This window comes from Gymnoscopelus microlampas (genome assembly GCF_963454915.1).
Source record: "Gymnoscopelus microlampas genome assembly, chromosome: 11".
Lineage (NCBI taxonomy): Eukaryota > Metazoa > Chordata > Actinopteri > Myctophiformes > Myctophidae > Gymnoscopelus > Gymnoscopelus microlampas.
In genome coordinates, this window is record NC_139948.1 from 42,385,320 (window position 1) to 42,402,539 (window position 17,220).

Sequence of the window (17,220 nt, forward strand, 5' to 3'; positions counted from 1 at the left end):
TTGAATCACCCTATAGTCTATCCATAGCTGCACCCCTTATACACCCAACCCCCCCCCCCCCCCCCCATCTGTGCTCTTATCTTGTGGTCGGTCTGCCATCATTTAATTTTGCTGCTTTAAAATGTTTTAAATGCTGTTTTATTACCTTGAAAACTTTCCACATCTTTGTCCCAGGGAGTCAACACAATGTAGTGGATGTCTGAGCTCGATAACACCTCTATTTTTCTTTTTAAAATGCCCATGATGCTCCATATAATACTCGACCAGGTCAGACAGTGAGGAGAACTGATCCCCACCATCAACATTATAGAACTCTCCTGTGTTCTGGATCTTAATGTGTGTGACTGCTCCATAATGACTGTAAAAAAAAGAAGATAAAGAAGGGTGAAAAAGTGGAAGGAGGACAAAAAAAAATAATCAGAGAAATAACATATTAGAAGCGGATTCTATGTGAAAGATGGGCCCCTTGCACTGGCTTTGAAAAAATGATGACTGGCTGTGGACAGAGACATTATTAACACTCACCGTACAGATAAAGTAAAGACTCCAGGTTCAACCTTACTGGTCCTGACCAAGAAGCTTCCATCCATTCCATGAGTCAACAAGAGGTACTCTGCTTCCACGCCTGTGATGTTGGAACGGTACCACCTAACAGAGGAACTTCATGTTAAAGTTAGTGGGACATATATTTTCATAGATTTTTGCACCTTTTTCTTTCCAGTGTAAGGCCTGTTTTGTAACCAACAACTTTTGAGTTGTACCCGTGTGTGACACATAAAAGATCTATGTGGTATTTAATTTAAAATTAAAATAATGTATTTTTTCTGGATAGTAATATTTCTTGTAGTCTAAGCATATATATGCATGTATCACTTTTTGCATATGAAAAAATTGCATCATTTGTATTTAAACACTTACACAGAATTACATTTTACTAAATATAATAGGACCACAACAGAAACAAGTCCCCAAACTTTTTTGTGTTATCCTTTTAGCCCAAATGTCTAACTGTACCTCATGGTGTCTAATAAAGTGTTCAATCAATCAACTTTAACTTGACATACTACACCATAGTTAATGTTTTAGTGTGTTGTAGTTACTTTATGATTTATGTAGATTAGTTAAACAGAATTATGGATTATAATGCTTTATTAGTTATATTATAGTTAATTAATTGCTGCTTCATATGTGGGGATCTTTATGAAAAGCTGAGACCCACCGTGTGTATTGTAAAGGTCATTTCTCTCTCTTAAATGCAGCTATTTTATACAGTTTTATTGCTTAAAAATATCTAAAGTTAAATAGTATTGCTGCTAATACTAATAGTGGATGTAGTCATTATTGTTATAGCTTAAGGAATCATATTTAATCAATGTGTGTTGTCTGTAGTGATATTTGTCATTCAGACTAACACAATATTGTGGTTCAGTTTAACAAAAGTATTTTACATTAGAATACAATCCTTGGTTTCGTTCACTGAGATCTAAAAGGATTAAATTAAAGATATTTCCATAGTTTCTTTTGATTTTTTTAATAGTTTTTTCAGTGTAGGGTAAAGGAAGTTTGTTGCAACAAAACGAGAATAAAATATGAAAAATTAATATTATAATATTTAAACACTGAATTATATTTTACTAGGGTACATTGATATGATATCAATCAGATTTATTCTCAAATATAAATACTATATGGGCATTTTCACTCCAATGAACATAAATACCCTTTCAGGATTTATGATTGCCGTTTTATTTTTTTGATACCTTGAAAAGTTTGTATGTCTTAATAATAACTTAGTTTTTGTTGACTGAGAGAGAAAAAACTAATCTCAAAGATCAAGTTAAAGATATTTTCATAGATCTTTGCATTTATTTATTTTTTCAGCTTAGGGCATTATGTTTTTGTTTTTTTATCTGATACCTTGAAAAGTCTTTACGTCTTCTGCCCAGGTCAACACAATGTAGTGGATATTTGAGCTCGATAAGCTCTCCATTTTTCTCTTTAAGTTGCCCATGATGCTCCATATAATACTCGACCAGGTCAGACAGTGTGGCGAACTGATCCCCACCATCAACATCATAGAACTCTCCTGTGTTCTGGATCTTAATGTGTGTGACTGCTCCATTATGACTGTAAAAAAGCAAAAACAAAAATACCAAGAAGAAGAAAAAAAAATCATTCAGAGAAATGACATACTGTATTAGTAGCAAATATGCAACCTTCTTTGGCTTTGCAATAATGATTACTGGCTGTGGACAGAGACATTATCAACACTCACCGTACGGATAAAATAAAGTCCCCTGGTTTACTCTTACTGGGCCTCACCAAGAAGCTTCCATCCACTCCACGAGTCAACAAGAGGTACTCCACATCCGCTGGGTTGTTAGAACGGTACCACCTAACAGAGGATCATTATGTTAAAGTTAGTAGGACAGACATTAGGCCTATGTGTTATTAGTGGGACATCGCTGTTGTTTACGCTGATGGTGTTTCAATTGAGCATCACAGCAGCGTTGCGCTGAATGCCATTTTACTACGGTACATTGATAATGATATGAATGACAATCAAATAGAATTATCAGCTTTATTCTCAGATATAACTATATGGCCATTTACCGTACACTCCAATGAACATAAATACCCTTTCAGGATTTGTAATTGCTGGTTTTTTTTTTTTTATATACCTTGAAACGTTTTTACGTCTTTGTCCCACGGAGTCTGCACAATTTAGTGGATATTTGAGCTCGATTACATCTCCATTTTTCTCTCCAAGGTGCCCATTATGCTCCATACAATACTCAACCAGGACAGGCAGTGTGGCGAACTGCTCCCCACCAACATCATAGGACTTTCTTGTATATTGGATCTTAATGTTTGTGACTGCTCCATTATGCCTGTGAAAAAAGAAAGAAAGAAAAAGAAGGAGAACTAGAAAATGTGCTCCTCGGAGCACAAGTCTCCGCCAGCAGACCCGTGCTATTTTAACCAAAGGAAATCACTTACCCTATCTTTAACCATAGTTTTCTAGAAATGTTCTGATTCTTAGATTAGAACATCTAAGGATTAGAACATGTTAGCTTGGCTAACATGTTCAATCAGCTAAGCTAACATGTCCAATGTTAGCTTGGCTGATGGCACTGATGTCACTTCAAAACATGTAAACAATGTTTTGAAGTGACACACCTATTTATAGTAGGCTACTCTATTTCGTCATGCGTCTCGCTAGCCAATCAAAGCACACCCTTTCAACATAGCGTCACGTGAAGCTTGACCAATGTTAGCTTGGTGGACACACGGAAGGACGAGAACGAAAACAATAGTCTCTTGGCGGAGACAAAAAAGATACAGAGAAATGGCATAATTATTAGTAGTAGATTATATGTGAAAGACAGACAACATGCACTGTAAGGATTACTGGCTATGTGGACAGAGACATTATTATCAACACTCACCGTACAGTTAAAGTAAAGACTCCAGGTTTACTCTTACTGGGCCTGACCAAGAAGCTTCCATCCATTTCCTGAGTCGACAAGAGGTACTCTGCTTCCACACCTGTGATGTTGGAACGGTACCACCTAACAGAGGAACTTCATGTTAGAGTTAGTGGGACATATATTTTCATAGATTTTTGCACCTTTTTTCTTTCCAGTGTAAGGCCTGTTTTGTAACATACCAACAACTTTTGAGTTGTACCCGTGAGTGACACATAAAATATGTGGTATCTAATATACTGTAAAACTAGAAAAAGGTCTCCACCAGGTCAGGTAGGTTATTGTGGCTCCTGGTTGCGCTATAATAGGCCAATGTGAAAAGGGTGCAATTTCTTCTTAGGCCTTTCACGGCAATCGGACACTGCATTCATGATTTGAGGCATTTTGTTCCAAAAATGTGTTTTGCTAAATTAGACCTGCTGGTGGCGCTATAACAGGCCAATGTGAAAAGGGTGGCATTTCTTGCTCGGCCTAGTGGGAATGTGCGCACAAAATTTCACGGAAATCGCACGCTGCGTTGATGATTTGAGGCATTTTGTTCAAAACGAACCAATCCTGCACACTTTGGAAGCCAATCTTAGCCAATCAGGATAGAATATGGAAAATCGGGTAGATCCGTGTTGATCACATGACTATAGAGATACTGTGTACCGATTTGCGTGAGGTTTGGACAAAATCTGTAGAAGTGATATCCAAAAATGTGTTTTGCACAAATCGGCCTCCTGGTGGCGCTATAATAGGCCAATCTGAAAGATTCGGGGCAGCGGTTCGGCTTTGGCATCCAGGGAGTGTGTGTGCATATTTTCGCAGCGGGCTAACGGTACCGGAGATTAGCTGATCACAGACAGACACACGGAGGGACTGACGGACGGACGGACAGGGTGCAAAACATACTCAGAAGATTAGCAGACAATTAACATAATGGTAGTAATATTTCTGGTAGTCTAAGCATGCACGTATCACATTTTGCATATGAAAAATTAGCATTATTTGTATTTAAACACTTACACAGAATTACATTTTACTAAACATGTAGGACCACAATAGAAACAAGTCCCCAAGACTTTTTTTGTGTTATCATTTTAGCCCAAATGTCTAACTGTACCTCATGATGTCTAATATGGTATTCAATCAGTCAATCAAAAAACATTTATATGAATGAAGTTTTATTCTAAAATCTAAATATTATTTGGGCATTTACATTCCGATAAACATAAACCCCCTTTTAGGAAAAAGTATTTGCTGTTTTATTTTATGGTACCTTGAAAAGTTTTCACATTTTTGTCCCAGGGCATCAGAACAATGCAGTGGATATTTGAGCTCGATGACACCTCCATTTTTCTCTTTAAGTTGCCCATGATGCTCCATATAATACTCGACCAGGTCAGACAGTGTGGCGAACTGATCCCCACCATCAACATCATAGAACTCTCCAGTGTTCTGGATCTTAATGTGTATGACTGTTCCATTATGGCTGTAAAAAGAAAAGAAGCAGATTATAAGTGAAAGATGGACAACAAGCACTGGCTTTGGAATAATGATGACTGGCTGTGGACAGAGACATTATCAACACTCACCGTACAGATAAAGTAAAGACTCCAGGTTCACTCTTAGTGGTCCTGACCAAGAAGCTTCCATCCATTCCATGAGTCAACAAGAGGTACTCTGCTTCCACGCCTGTGATGTTGGAACGGTACCATCTAACAAAGGAACTTATGTTAAAGTTAATGGGCCTATGTGTTATTAGCGGGACATACAGTAGGCTTATGTGTTAGTAGTAGTGGGACATAGCTATGGTGTTGATTGTTAAATGGATCCTTACTGGTCTTTAAGTTCTGGAGTGTAAATTGGAGATAGTGTAAATCTTAGAGATAAAATAAAAATGATATAAATTAAATCTAGTATCACAGTGGGGTTCTTTGAAATGAAACAAAAACCTTGAGAATCACTGTAACAATCTACATAAATTACGTTGAGCCACACATGAAGCATTAGTACACACACTAAGTCATCTCTGTTTATTTTGTATAGAATCATACAATCACAGTAGTAGTGAAAATCTAAAGTTGTGACAATAACTTAATTATATTACTATCATGTACAGTAGGTGTGCCTATTAAAGGTAGTGATATTTACTATAGCAAAAGTAGGTACCTATTGGACTTTGGACTCTTCCTGGAGACACAGCTGGTTAAAGCAGGCAATGGTCTCTCCCTGAAGGAAATAGGGGATGATCACATTTTAAAATAATGTTTACTTGCTCCTGGTTTATAAATCTCCCTTATATTCATTTTCTCCAATACTTGGGTTTGTTTATCTGTAGACGTTTACAATAATGTTGGTCATTTATTTATTCTGCTCTATCCAGAGCTAATCTCACAAATCGCTAGACCAATCATAATAGATTATAGGTAGTATAGTAGTACTTTTTTTAAGTGTCTGTGCTGAACACAAACACACTTTAACAATTTAACAATCTAATTCTAACCCCAAACAATTTGTATATTTTATCAGAACAAGTTAATGGAGAATGTTGATGCAGCTAAATAACTTAATAAAAAGCTTATTCTAACACTGTGATGGACATGAGATGATCCTCTTCTGTGTTCTGATTCCTGGCTTCAACACGAGAAGCACCAAGGTAATAATAATATTCTATCTCAATGGTCTCCACATCTGCATTCTTCTTCTGCCATCTGGTATTCTGGAATAAACACAAGAGCATCCAACTTTAACTTACTTGAACAGATCAGACTCTCTAATAAAACAATCTAAGTCCCTCATTTACGTTCCACTCTTACATTGCATAGAGACATACTGTATACTGTATGCATTACCTTACAGAGACGATAGAGACGGATGAATAACGGCATAAACAGCAGCGTTAGCAGCACTGTGAGAATTAGAACTCTGACGACGTTATCTGGTGGAATTTCTGTAAAAAAAATATGAACCAAACATTATGTAAGGAACAGTTCTCAATTTGATCAAAATAGCTTTTTTCTGAATTCTGAGCTCACAATTGTCATGTTTGTCTCATCTGTGTGATACAGTCGTGAGTTTCATATTTTTTAATAATAATATTTGTTTTCATTTCATTCAGGTTACCTCTGACAGTGAGATAGATCAGCTTGCTCTCAGAGGAAAAGTTGTGAGAAAAAACATTGATGTGATAAAGACAACTATAGTTCCCTTGGTGTGTGTGGTCTGCTGCAGGAAATAGGAAGTCGGCAGAGTGATTGACAGCTGGCTGGGTGTGGCTGTGTGTATAGGATCCAGTGAAGGTGAGGTAGAAGGAGCCTCCTGGGTACTGTGGCTGGATAGAGCAGGCGATGGTGAATTCATAATCCTTTAACACCTTGAACCCCTGCTGCTTGTTCTCAGACACGATGGATGAATCTTGTATGGATGCGTAGACAGCAATGTTTGGCTTAAACAACAGATCTGTAACAAGACAAAGGTGATTGGCCAGCTGAAACACCAAATATAAACAGAGACCTTGGAGTCTCAGCCAAATTCCCTGAATCCCCCCGCAAGACTGTCACTGTTTAAGTCATTGTTTGTTTTACCTGAACATATCACCTCCAGTGTGTCAGTGGAGCTAAGAGACTCATGTGTTACACACTCCCTCAGTGAAGACTCAGACCCAACACAGGAAGATGTAATCCTCCATACAGTTTGATCTGTAGAACCAGAAGTCCTTTCTGTTGAAACAGCAGAGCCACAGTCCAGCTGTGTACACACTAGAGCTGATGAATTCAGGTTCCAGTCAGACCCAACAACCACTGGTCTCCACTCTCTCTGGTGTTTTATCTCCAGTATACCAGTACAGTTACTGGCTCCTCCCACTAACTTGACAACATAAGGCTCTGCACAGAGACAAGAGAGTAAGATAAATGTAAGTATATAACATTAATTATGAAATAATAATCTGAATCAAAAGTGTCATTAGTCTTTTACCTGAGCACTTGAGTCCAACAATCTTATCAGGTGAGCAGGTGTTTCGAGTTGAGTCTGCAGAGACATACAGTGCTAGAGCGAGGGAAAGACAGATAGAGGGAAAGAAAGACAGGGAGAGAGGGCAATAGAGGGAGTGAGACGTTGACACATAAGTAGATGCAGATACTATATGAAGTAGATGCAGTAGATTAAACAAGATTGTAAGGATAACTGTCACCTTTTAAGTAATTGTTTAGTTTACCTGAACAGTTCACCTCCAGTCTGCCAGTGGAATTAAGAGACTCCTTTGTTCCACACTCCCTCAGTGAAGAATGAGACCCAACACAGGAAGATGTAATCCTCCACACAGTTTGATTTGTAAAACCAGATCTCCTTTCTGTTAAAACAGCAGAGCCACAGTCCAGCTGTGTACACACTATGGTTGATGACTTCAGGTTCCAGTCAGACCCAACAACCACTGGTCTCCACTCTGTCTGGTGTTTCATCTCCAGTATACCAGTACAGTTACTGGTTCCTCCCACCAATCTGACATCACCAGGCTCTGTACAGAGACAACAGAGTGAACAGTACAGTTTTTAACTAACTGTCTTTATAAAATAATATTCCAAACCAAAGGTTTTTGTCTCTAACCTGAGCAGATGATTCCAACAACCTTGTCAGGTGAGCAGGAGTTTCTAGTTGAGTTTGAGGTTTGACAGTCCAGGAGAACCGACTCATTGCCTTCACACTGGAACTCTTTGGTCAACATTGACACATTCATATCTCCATACAGTGCCCCCTCGAAGACTGAGGGAGCCCCGCAGCCAAGCTCTCTACAGACCACCTCTGCATCCTGCTGGTCAAAGTCACTTTCACACACTGAGACCCATGACTGATTGGACTTCACCTCAATTGTGCCTGAACATAAACTAGTCCCATTCACCAACCTCACAGACTCTGAAAAGGGAGAGGGGGGGGATATAAGTAGATATATACATAAACAGTAGATTGAAAATGACACCATGAAGATTACTGTCATTTTTTGAGCCGTGTAGCCGCTCCTATAAGTGGGGTTGGGAATTCGACCCAACACAGGAAGATGTACTGTGATTGGCTGACTCTATTCACACCCTTTTCGCTGTACCGTGATTGGCTGACTCTATTCAGACCCTTTGCTGTGATTGGCTAGCAAGACGCATGATGAAATAATAACCTATAAATAGCACCACGCACTTAAAAAAATATATAAAAAAATAAAGTGAGCTTCCATCACTGTGATGACCACTGTTCTAAATAACACCGCTCACTTCACACTGGGTGTGATTTTTTGGGCGGTGCAGCCGCCCCTATATGTGAGGTTTGGACATCGACACCCATTGCACCCCCCCAACCCTGCGCTGTGATTGGCCACCATTGTACCCCCCTAACCCTGCACCGTGATTGGCCACCATGACTCTATTCAGGACTGTGATTGGCTAGAAACACATGACACATGTGCATAGCCCTATAAATAGGAATATGCACTTAAAAAAACACTTTTATTGTTTTTTTTTTAAGTGAATCACTTCCATCACTTTTTTAATCACTTGAATCACTTGACCACTGTGACCACACCACCCACTTCACACTGGGTGTGATTTTTTTTTATTCATTGTGTTACCTGAACAGTTCACCTCCAGTCTGTTAGTGGAATTAAGAGACTCCTTTGTTGCACACTCCCTCAGTGAAGACTCAGACCCAACACAGGAAGATGTAGTCCTCCATACAGGTTGATCTGTAGAGCCAGTAGTCATTTCTGATGAAACAGCAGAGCCACAGTCCAGCTGTCTACACACTACAGCTGATGACTTCAGGTTCCAGTCAGACCCATCCACTGGTCTCCACTCTCTCTGGTGTTTCATCTCCAGTACACCAGTACAGTTACTGGCTCCTCCCACCAACCTGATATCATCAGGCTCTGTACAGAGACAACATAGTGAACAGTACAGTTTTTAACTAACTGTCTTTATGAAATAATATTCCAAAACAAAGGTTTTTGTCTCTTACCTGAGCAGATGATTCCAACAACCTTGTCAGGTGAGCAGGAGTTTCTAGTTGAGTTTGAGGTTTGACAGTCCAGGAGAACCGACTCATTGCCCTCACACTGGAACTCTTTGGTCCACATTGACACATTCATATCTCCATACAGTGCCCTCTTGAGGACTGAGGGCGCCCCGCAGCCAAGCTCTCTACAGACCACCTCTGCATCCTGCTGGTCAAAGTCACTTTCACACACTGAGACCCATGACTGATTCAACTTCACCTCAATTGTGCCTGAACATAAACTAGTCCCATTCACCAACCTCACAGACTCTGAAAAGGGAGAGAGGGGGATATAAGTAGATATATACATATACAGTAGATTAAAAATGACACCATGAAGATTACTGTCATTTTTTAATTCATTGTGTTACCTGAACAGTTCACCTTCAGTCTGTCAGTGGAATTAAGAGACTCCTTTGTTACACACTCCCGCAGTGAAGACTCAGACCCAACACAGGAAGATGTAGTCCTCCATACAGGTTGATCTGTAGAGCCAGTAGTCATTTCTGATGAAACAGCAGAGCCACAGTCCAGCTGTCTACACACTACAGCTGATGACTTCAGGTTCCAGTCAGACCCATCCACTGGTCTCCACTCTCTCTGGTGTTTCATCTCCAGTACACCAGTACAGTTACTGGCTCCTCCCACCAACCTGATATCATCAGGCTCTGTACAGAGACAACATAGTGAACAGTACAGTTTTTAACTAACTGTCTTTATGAAATAATATTCCAAAACAAAGGTTTTTGTCTCTTACCTGAGCAGATGATTCCAACAACCTTGTCAGGTGAGCAGGAGTTTCTAGTTGAGTTTGAGGTTTGACAGTCCAGGAGAACCGACTCATTGCCCTCACACTGGAACTCTTTGGTCCACATTGACACATTCATATCTCCATACAGTGCCCTCTTGAGGACTGAGGGCGCCCCGCAGCCAAGCTCTCTACAGACCACCTCTGCATCCTGCTGGTCAAAGTCACTTTCACACACTGAGACCCATGACTGATTCAACTTCACCTCAATTGTGCCTGAACATAAACTAGTCCCATTCACCAACCTCACAGACTCTGAAAAGGGAGAGAGGGGGATATAAGTAGATATATACATATACAGTAGATTAAAAATGACACCATGAAGATTACTGTCATTTTTTAATTCATTGTGTTACCTGAACAGTTCACCTTCAGTCTGTCAGTGGAATTAAGAGACTCCTTTGTTACACACTCCCGCAGTGAAGACTCAGACCCAACACAGGAAGATGTAGTCCTCCATACAGGTTGATCTGTAGAGCCAGTTGTCATTTCTGTTGAAACAGCAGAGCCACAGTCCAGCTGTCTACACACTACAGCTGATGATTTCAGGTTCCAGTCAGACCCATCCACTGGTCTCCACTCTCTCTGGTGTTTCATCTCCAGTATACCAATACAGGTACTGGCTCCTCCCACCAACCTGATATCATCAGGCTCTGTAGAGAGACAAAACATCTATATAACTTTCACTATAAAATAATAAACCAAACCAAAAGTGTACTTTGTCTTTTACCTGAACAGATGAGCCCATTAGCCTTGTCAGGTGAGCAGGTATTTATATTTGAGGCTGAGGCACCACACTCCAGGAGAGCGGACTCATTGCCTTTGCACTGGAACTCTTCAGTCCGCATTGTCACATTCACATCTTCATACAGCGCCCCCTGGAGGACTGAAGGAACCCCGCAGCCAAGCTCCCTACAGACCACCTCTGCATCACGCTGGTCAAAGTCATCTTCACACACAGAGACCCATGACTGCTTTAAATTCACCTCCACTCTGCCTGAACACAAACTAGTCCCCTTTACCAACCTCACAGACTCTGAAAAGTGAGTGAATGTGTGAGCAAGCAAGAGAGAGAGAGATAGTGAGCAAGCGAGTTAGAGAGAGAGAGAGAGAGAGAGAGAGAGAGAGAGAGAGAGAGAGAGAGAGAGAGTAGATGTCATACAATATACTGTAAGTAGATCGATACAAATATACAGGAGATTACCAAACTTAAGTTTGGCAACCAAACCTAAGTTTGGTTGGCAGTAAAAAATACTTTTTTCTTGTGACATCGGATGGACTATTTTGTAGTTCGTAGGGACTTTAACTCATTGACTGCCAGAGTTAAACGTCATCTATGGGTTTGTTGTGATGACATTATTTCCGGGTCTACTGTTCTCCAGAAGTCATAGGATCACTCATAGGTTGGTGAACAGTGGCCATTGAAAACACCACACACTTGTCAATTTGTCAATGGCAGTGTGAGCCTCGGGCCAATTGACGAGTGCACTCGTCAATGGAAGTAAATAAGTTAACTGTCATTTTTAAAGTCCTCAGTTACCTGAACAGATCACCTCTGCTCTCTCAGTTGAATTATCGGTTGTTATGCAGTCCCTCAGTGAAGACTCATTTCCAACACAGGAAGATGTCACCATCCATACCGGTTGATCTGTAGAACCAAAACTCTTTGCTGTTGAAACAACAGAGCCGCAGTCCAGCTGTCCACACACTACAGCTGCTGACTTGAGGTTCCAGTCAGACCAAACAACCATTGGTCTCCACTCACTGTTGTATTTAATCTCCAGTTGACCAGTACAGTTTCTGGTTCCTCCGACCAACCTGACTTCACCAGGCTCTATAGAGATAAGAGAAAGTAGTCAAAATATAACTGTCATTATAAAATAACAATCTAAACCTAAAGTGTAGTTTGTCTTTTACCTGAACAGGTGAGTCCAACAGCCTTATCAGGTGAGCTGGTGTTTCTAGTTGAGTTGAAGGTTCCACAGTCCAGGAGCGCAGACTCATTACCTTGACAGTGGAACTCTTTGGTCCATATTGGAGCCTTCAATTCTTCATAGAGCGCACCCTGGAGGACAGAAGGAGCCCCACAGCCAAGCTCCCTACAGACCACCTCTGCATCCTGTTGGTCAAAGTCACCTTCACACACTGAGGCCCACGTCTGATTAGACTTCACCTCCACTCTGCCTGAACACAAACTAGTCCCATTCACCAATCTCACAGACTCTGAAGAGAGAGAGAGGGTGGGCATATAAATAGAGATAGATATAGTAAATTAAATAAAATACTGTAAGGATTACTTTCCTTGTTGAAGTCATTGTTTGTGTTACCTGAACATATGACCTCCAGTCTATCAGTGGAAGTAGAGGTTGTTACACACTCCCTCAGTAAAGGCTCAGACCAAACACAGGAAGATGTAAGCCTCCACACAGCTTCATCTGTAGAAGCAGATCTTATTTCTGTTGAAACAACAGAACCACAGTCTAATTGTCTACACACTACAGCTGACGACTTCAGGTTCCAGTCAGGCCCAACAACTGGCATCCACTCTGCCCTGTGTTTCATCTCCAGTCGGCCAGTACAGTTACTTGTTCCTGCTCCCACCAACCTGATATCATCAGGCTCTGTAGAGAGACAAAAGTAAACAGTAAAAAACTGAATAAATAATAATTCAAAAGTTTAGATTATCTTTTACCTGAGCAGGTGAGTCCAACAGTCTTTTCAGGTGAATAGGTGTTAGTTGAGGCTGAGGTTCTACAGTCCAGGAGAACAGACTCATTACCTTCACACTGGAACTCTTTGGTCCACATTAAAGATTTTACTTCTCCATAGAGCGACCCCTGGAGGACTGAAGGAGCCCCACAGCCAAGCTCCTTACAGACCACCTGTGCATCCTGCTGGTCAAAGTCACCTTCACACACTGAGACCCACGTCTGATTAGACTTCACTTCCACTCTTCCTGAACACAAACTAGTCCCATTCACCAATCTCACAAACTCTAGAGAGAGAGAGAGAGAGAGAGAGAGAGAGAGAGAGAGAGAGAGAGAGGGGGGGGGGGGGGGGGGGGGGGGCATAATAAGTAGATATAGGTCTATAGATATTACAGATTCAATAAGAGAGAGAGGTGGACATATAAAGAGAGAGCAATCATTATTTTTGTTACCTGAACAGTTCACATCCAATTTGTAAGTGGAAGTACCAGTTATTGCACACTCTCTCAGTGAAGACTCAGACAAAACACAGGAAGATGGAATGATCCATACAGGTTGATCTGTAGAACCAGAATGCCTTTCTACTGAAACAGCAGAGCCACAGTCCAGCTGTGTACACACTAGAGCAAATGACTTCAGGTTCCAGTCAGACCCATCCACTGGTCTCCACTCTCGCTGGTGTCTCATCTCAAGTCTACCAGTACAGTTGCTGGCTCCTCCCACCAACCTGACTTCACCAGGATCTGTAGAGAAACAACAGAGTAAACAGTACACTTTTAAACTAACTTTCTTTATAAAATGACACTTGACAACCTTGTCAAGTGAGCAGGGGTTTCTAGTTGAGGTTGAGGTTTGACAGTCAAGGAGAACCGACTCATTGCCTTCACACTGGAACTCTTTGGTCAACATTGTAAGGTTCATGTCTCCATAGAGCACCTTCTGGACGACCAAAGGAGCCCCACAGCCAAGCTCCCTACAGACCACCTCTGCGTTCTGCTGGTCAAAGTCACCTTCACACACTGAGACCCATGACTGATTAGACTTCACTTCCATTCTGCCTGAACACATACTAGTCACATTCACCAACCTCACAGATTCTGGAGAGAGAAGGGGGTGGAGGCTGGACATAATAAGTATATAGATCTATAAATGCAACATACTGTACAGATTTCTGTCATTTCTTAAGTGAATGTTAGTGTTACCTGAGCAGATCACCTCCAGTCTGTCTGTGGAATTGAGAGACTCCATTGTTCCACACTCCCTCAGTGAAGACTCAGTCCCACCACACAAAGATGTGATCCTCCATACAGGTTGATCTGTAGAACCAGAATTCCTTTCTGCTGAAACAGCAGAGCCACAGTCCAGCTGTCTACAAACTGTAGCTGATGAGTTCTGGTTCCACTCAGATGTTCCACCCACCACTGCTCTCCACTCTCTCTGGTGTTTCATCTCCAGTCTACCAGTACAGTTACTGGCTCCTCCCGCCAACCTGACATCACCAGGGTCTGTACAGAGAAAAGAGAGTGAGCACTGCACATGTAATATAACTTTCATTATAAAATGAAGAAACAAAAGTATAATGTGTATTTTACTTGAGCAGGTAAGCCCAACAGCTTTATCAGGTGAGCAGGTGTTTCTACTTGAGCCTGGTGCTCCACAGTCCAGGAGAACAGACTCGTTGCCTTCACACTGGAACGCTTTGGTCCACATTGGCACGTTCGCATCTCCGTAGAGCGCCCCCTGGTGGACTGTAGGTGGACCACAACCAAGCTCCCTACAGGCCACATCTGCATCCTGCTGGTCAAAGTCACCTTCACATACTGAGACCCACGTCTGATTAGATTTCACCTCCACTCTGCCTGAACACACACTAGTCCCATTCACCAACCTCACAGACTCTGGAGGGAGATATGGAGATGGAGTTGGAAATTTAGAGAGAGAGAGAGAGAGAGAGAGAGAGAGAGAGAGAGAGAGAGAGAGAGAGAGAGAGAGAGAGAGAGAGAGAGAGAGGGGGGGGGATATGTATAGATACATAGATACTACAGATTCAATACGAGACTACAGATTTCTGTCATCTCTTAAGTGATTGTTAGTGTTACCTGAACAGATCAACTCCAGTCTGTCAGTGGATTTAAGAGACTCCTTTGTTCCACACTCCTTCAGTGAAGACTCAGACCCAACGCAGGAAGATGTAATCCTCCATACAGGTTCATTTGTAGAATCATTATGCCTTGCTGCTGAAACAGCAGAGCCACAGTCCAGCTGTGCACACACTATAGCTGATGAGTTCTGGTTCCATTCAGATGTACCACCCACTGGTCTCCACTCTCTCTGGTGTTTCATCTCCATTATACCAATACAGTTATTGGCTCCTCCCACCAACCTGACTTCAACATGATCTGTACAGAAACAACAGAGTGAACAGATAGAGAGAGAGAGAGAGAGAGAGAGAGAGAGAGAGAGAGAGAGAGAGAGAGAGAGAGAGAGAGGGGGGGGGGGGAGGGAGGGAGAGAGAGGGAAAGAAAGACAGACAGAGTCAGAGGGGCTGCCAGAGAAAGATGTTGGAATAGGAACATCACCAAATATGCAAGGAACAGCTCTCAATTTTAAATGAAGTTAATGTTAAAGAATTCCCTTAATGTCACTTTCATGTTTGTGTTTGATTGAGATTAATATGGTGGCTTTCCCTTGGTGGGTGTGGTTTAATGAAGGAAATTGAAAGTTTTCAGACTGATAGTTTGTCTGGGTGTGTACGTTGTGTCATAGTCAGAACTAATGACCTTTCTGTTTGCCGCTGCCTTTGATTGAGTTACTTTTTTAACATCTGTAACATCTGTTATCTTTTACTTATTTTGTTTTATTTGTCCTAACCTCATTGTATGATTGTGTTTCCTTTGCTTGATGTTCTGTGTAAAGCGCATTGAATTGTGTTGTTGCTGAAATGTGCTATACAAATAAAACTGCCTTGCCTTGCCTATCTCTGAAACCTCTCCCTCCCTCTCTCTTTCTTTCTTTCTGTCTCTCTCAAAATAAGAGACTAAATATTACTGTATTTTATTAAGTGCATAACATTTGCAGGAGTAACGTTGTGAAACAGCCTTGATAAAGATGTGAAATTGAAAAAGTGTCTTGTCTTTGTACATTGCTTCTTTTTTTTGTTCGTTTTTTGCTCGTTCTTTTTTTCTCTCCATTTTCCCTTTTTTTCATATTTTCTTTGTTTTGTAAAAGGGTAGGCAAAATAAGCTTTGGCTTCAGCCTATACCTTTTTGGTCAGAAATATGGTTATTTTCTGAATTCGTTTTTTTGTATTGCATATGAAATTTAAACTATGTTACCACAAAATGTACTGAAAAAAACTAAACTAAATTACAGTCATTGTTTGTGTTACCTGAACAGATCACCTCCAGACTGTCAGTGGAATTGAGAGACTCCTTTGTTCCGCACTCCCTCAGTGAAGACTCAGACCCAATACAGGAAGATGTAATCCTCCATACAGGTTGATCTGTAGAACCAGAACTCCTTTCTGGTTCTACGGAAACAGCAGAGCCACAGTCCAGCTGTCTACACACAACAGCAGATGACTTCAGGTTCCAGTAAGACCTGTCCACTGGTCTCCACTCTCTCTGATTTTTCATCTCCAGGACACCAGTACAGTTACTGGTTCCTCCCACCAACCTGATATCATCAGGCTCTGTAGAGAGACAAAAGAGTGAACAGTAAAACATAAAAAAAAAAACCAACAACTATACATTCATAATCGAATATTAATCCAAACCAAAAGTTTAGATTATCTTTTACCTGAACAGGTGAGTCCAACAGTCTTGTCAGGTGAACAGGTGTTTCTAGTTGAGGCTGAGGTTCTACAGTCCAGGAGAACAGACTCATTACCTTGACACTGGAACTCTTTGGTCCACATTGAAGATTTGACTTCTCCATAGAGCGCCCCCTGGAGGACTGAAGGAGCCCCACAGCCAAGCTCCCTACAGACCACCTGTGCATCCTGCTGGTCAAAGTCACCTTCACACACTGAGACCCACGTCTGATTAGACTTCACTTCCACTCTGCCTGAACACAAACTAGTCCCATTCACCAACCGCAGAGACTCTGGAGACAGACAGACAGACAGAGAGACAGGAGACAATTGAACAGGCTTCACTCCAGGCTGTGTGTTAGCGTGCGTGCGTGCGTGCGTGCG

The 17,220-nt window shown here is 41.3% G+C and overlaps 2 protein-coding genes across 2 annotated transcripts in view; both read right to left on the reverse strand.

Moving 5' to 3' along the window:
- The window catches only part of LOC311056300 (uncharacterized protein), a 32,523-nt gene extending 18,792 nt beyond the window's left edge, over positions 1-13,731 (reverse strand). Inside the window, exons 1-27 of the mRNA XM_084072821.1 lie at positions 13,478-13,731; positions 13,010-13,312; positions 12,645-12,938; positions 12,235-12,540; positions 11,858-12,151; positions 11,048-11,353; positions 10,674-10,970; positions 10,267-10,572; positions 9,881-10,177; positions 9,474-9,779; positions 9,088-9,384; positions 8,079-8,384; positions 7,690-7,989; positions 7,449-7,520; positions 7,058-7,357; positions 6,597-6,932; positions 6,326-6,423; positions 6,062-6,192; positions 5,643-5,702; positions 5,066-5,188; positions 4,750-4,962; positions 3,450-3,572; positions 2,682-2,891; positions 2,276-2,395; positions 1,918-2,127; positions 526-648; positions 146-358 (exon numbers count right to left, since the gene is read on the reverse strand). Coding sequence (XP_083928947.1) covers positions 146-358; positions 526-648; positions 1,918-2,127; positions 2,276-2,395; positions 2,682-2,891; positions 3,450-3,572; positions 4,750-4,962; positions 5,066-5,188; positions 5,643-5,702; positions 6,062-6,192; positions 6,326-6,423; positions 6,597-6,932; positions 7,058-7,357; positions 7,449-7,520; positions 7,690-7,989; positions 8,079-8,384; positions 9,088-9,384; positions 9,474-9,779; positions 9,881-10,177; positions 10,267-10,572; positions 10,674-10,970; positions 11,048-11,353; positions 11,858-12,151; positions 12,235-12,540; positions 12,645-12,938; positions 13,010-13,312; positions 13,478-13,712 — 6,179 coding nt within the window. The 5' untranslated portion in view covers positions 13,713-13,731. The remainder of the gene's footprint in view (positions 1-145; positions 359-525; positions 649-1,917; positions 2,128-2,275; positions 2,396-2,681; positions 2,892-3,449; positions 3,573-4,749; positions 4,963-5,065; positions 5,189-5,642; positions 5,703-6,061; positions 6,193-6,325; positions 6,424-6,596; positions 6,933-7,057; positions 7,358-7,448; positions 7,521-7,689; positions 7,990-8,078; positions 8,385-9,087; positions 9,385-9,473; positions 9,780-9,880; positions 10,178-10,266; positions 10,573-10,673; positions 10,971-11,047; positions 11,354-11,857; positions 12,152-12,234; positions 12,541-12,644; positions 12,939-13,009; positions 13,313-13,477) is intronic.
- LOC311054768 (scavenger receptor cysteine-rich type 1 protein M130-like) lies at positions 13,720-15,421 on the reverse strand (the record flags this gene model as incomplete). The annotated part of the gene is made up of 5 exons (XM_084070773.1): positions 15,125-15,421; positions 14,618-14,923; positions 14,228-14,530; positions 13,839-14,122; positions 13,720-13,752 (listed from the first exon to the last, which is right to left on the reverse strand). Exons 1-5 carry the CDS (start codon positions 15,372-15,374, stop codon positions 13,720-13,722), a joined length of 1,176 nt encoding a protein of 391 aa, XP_083926899.1. The 5' UTR covers positions 15,375-15,421.
- Positions 15,422-17,220: the final 1,799 nt, after the last annotated feature.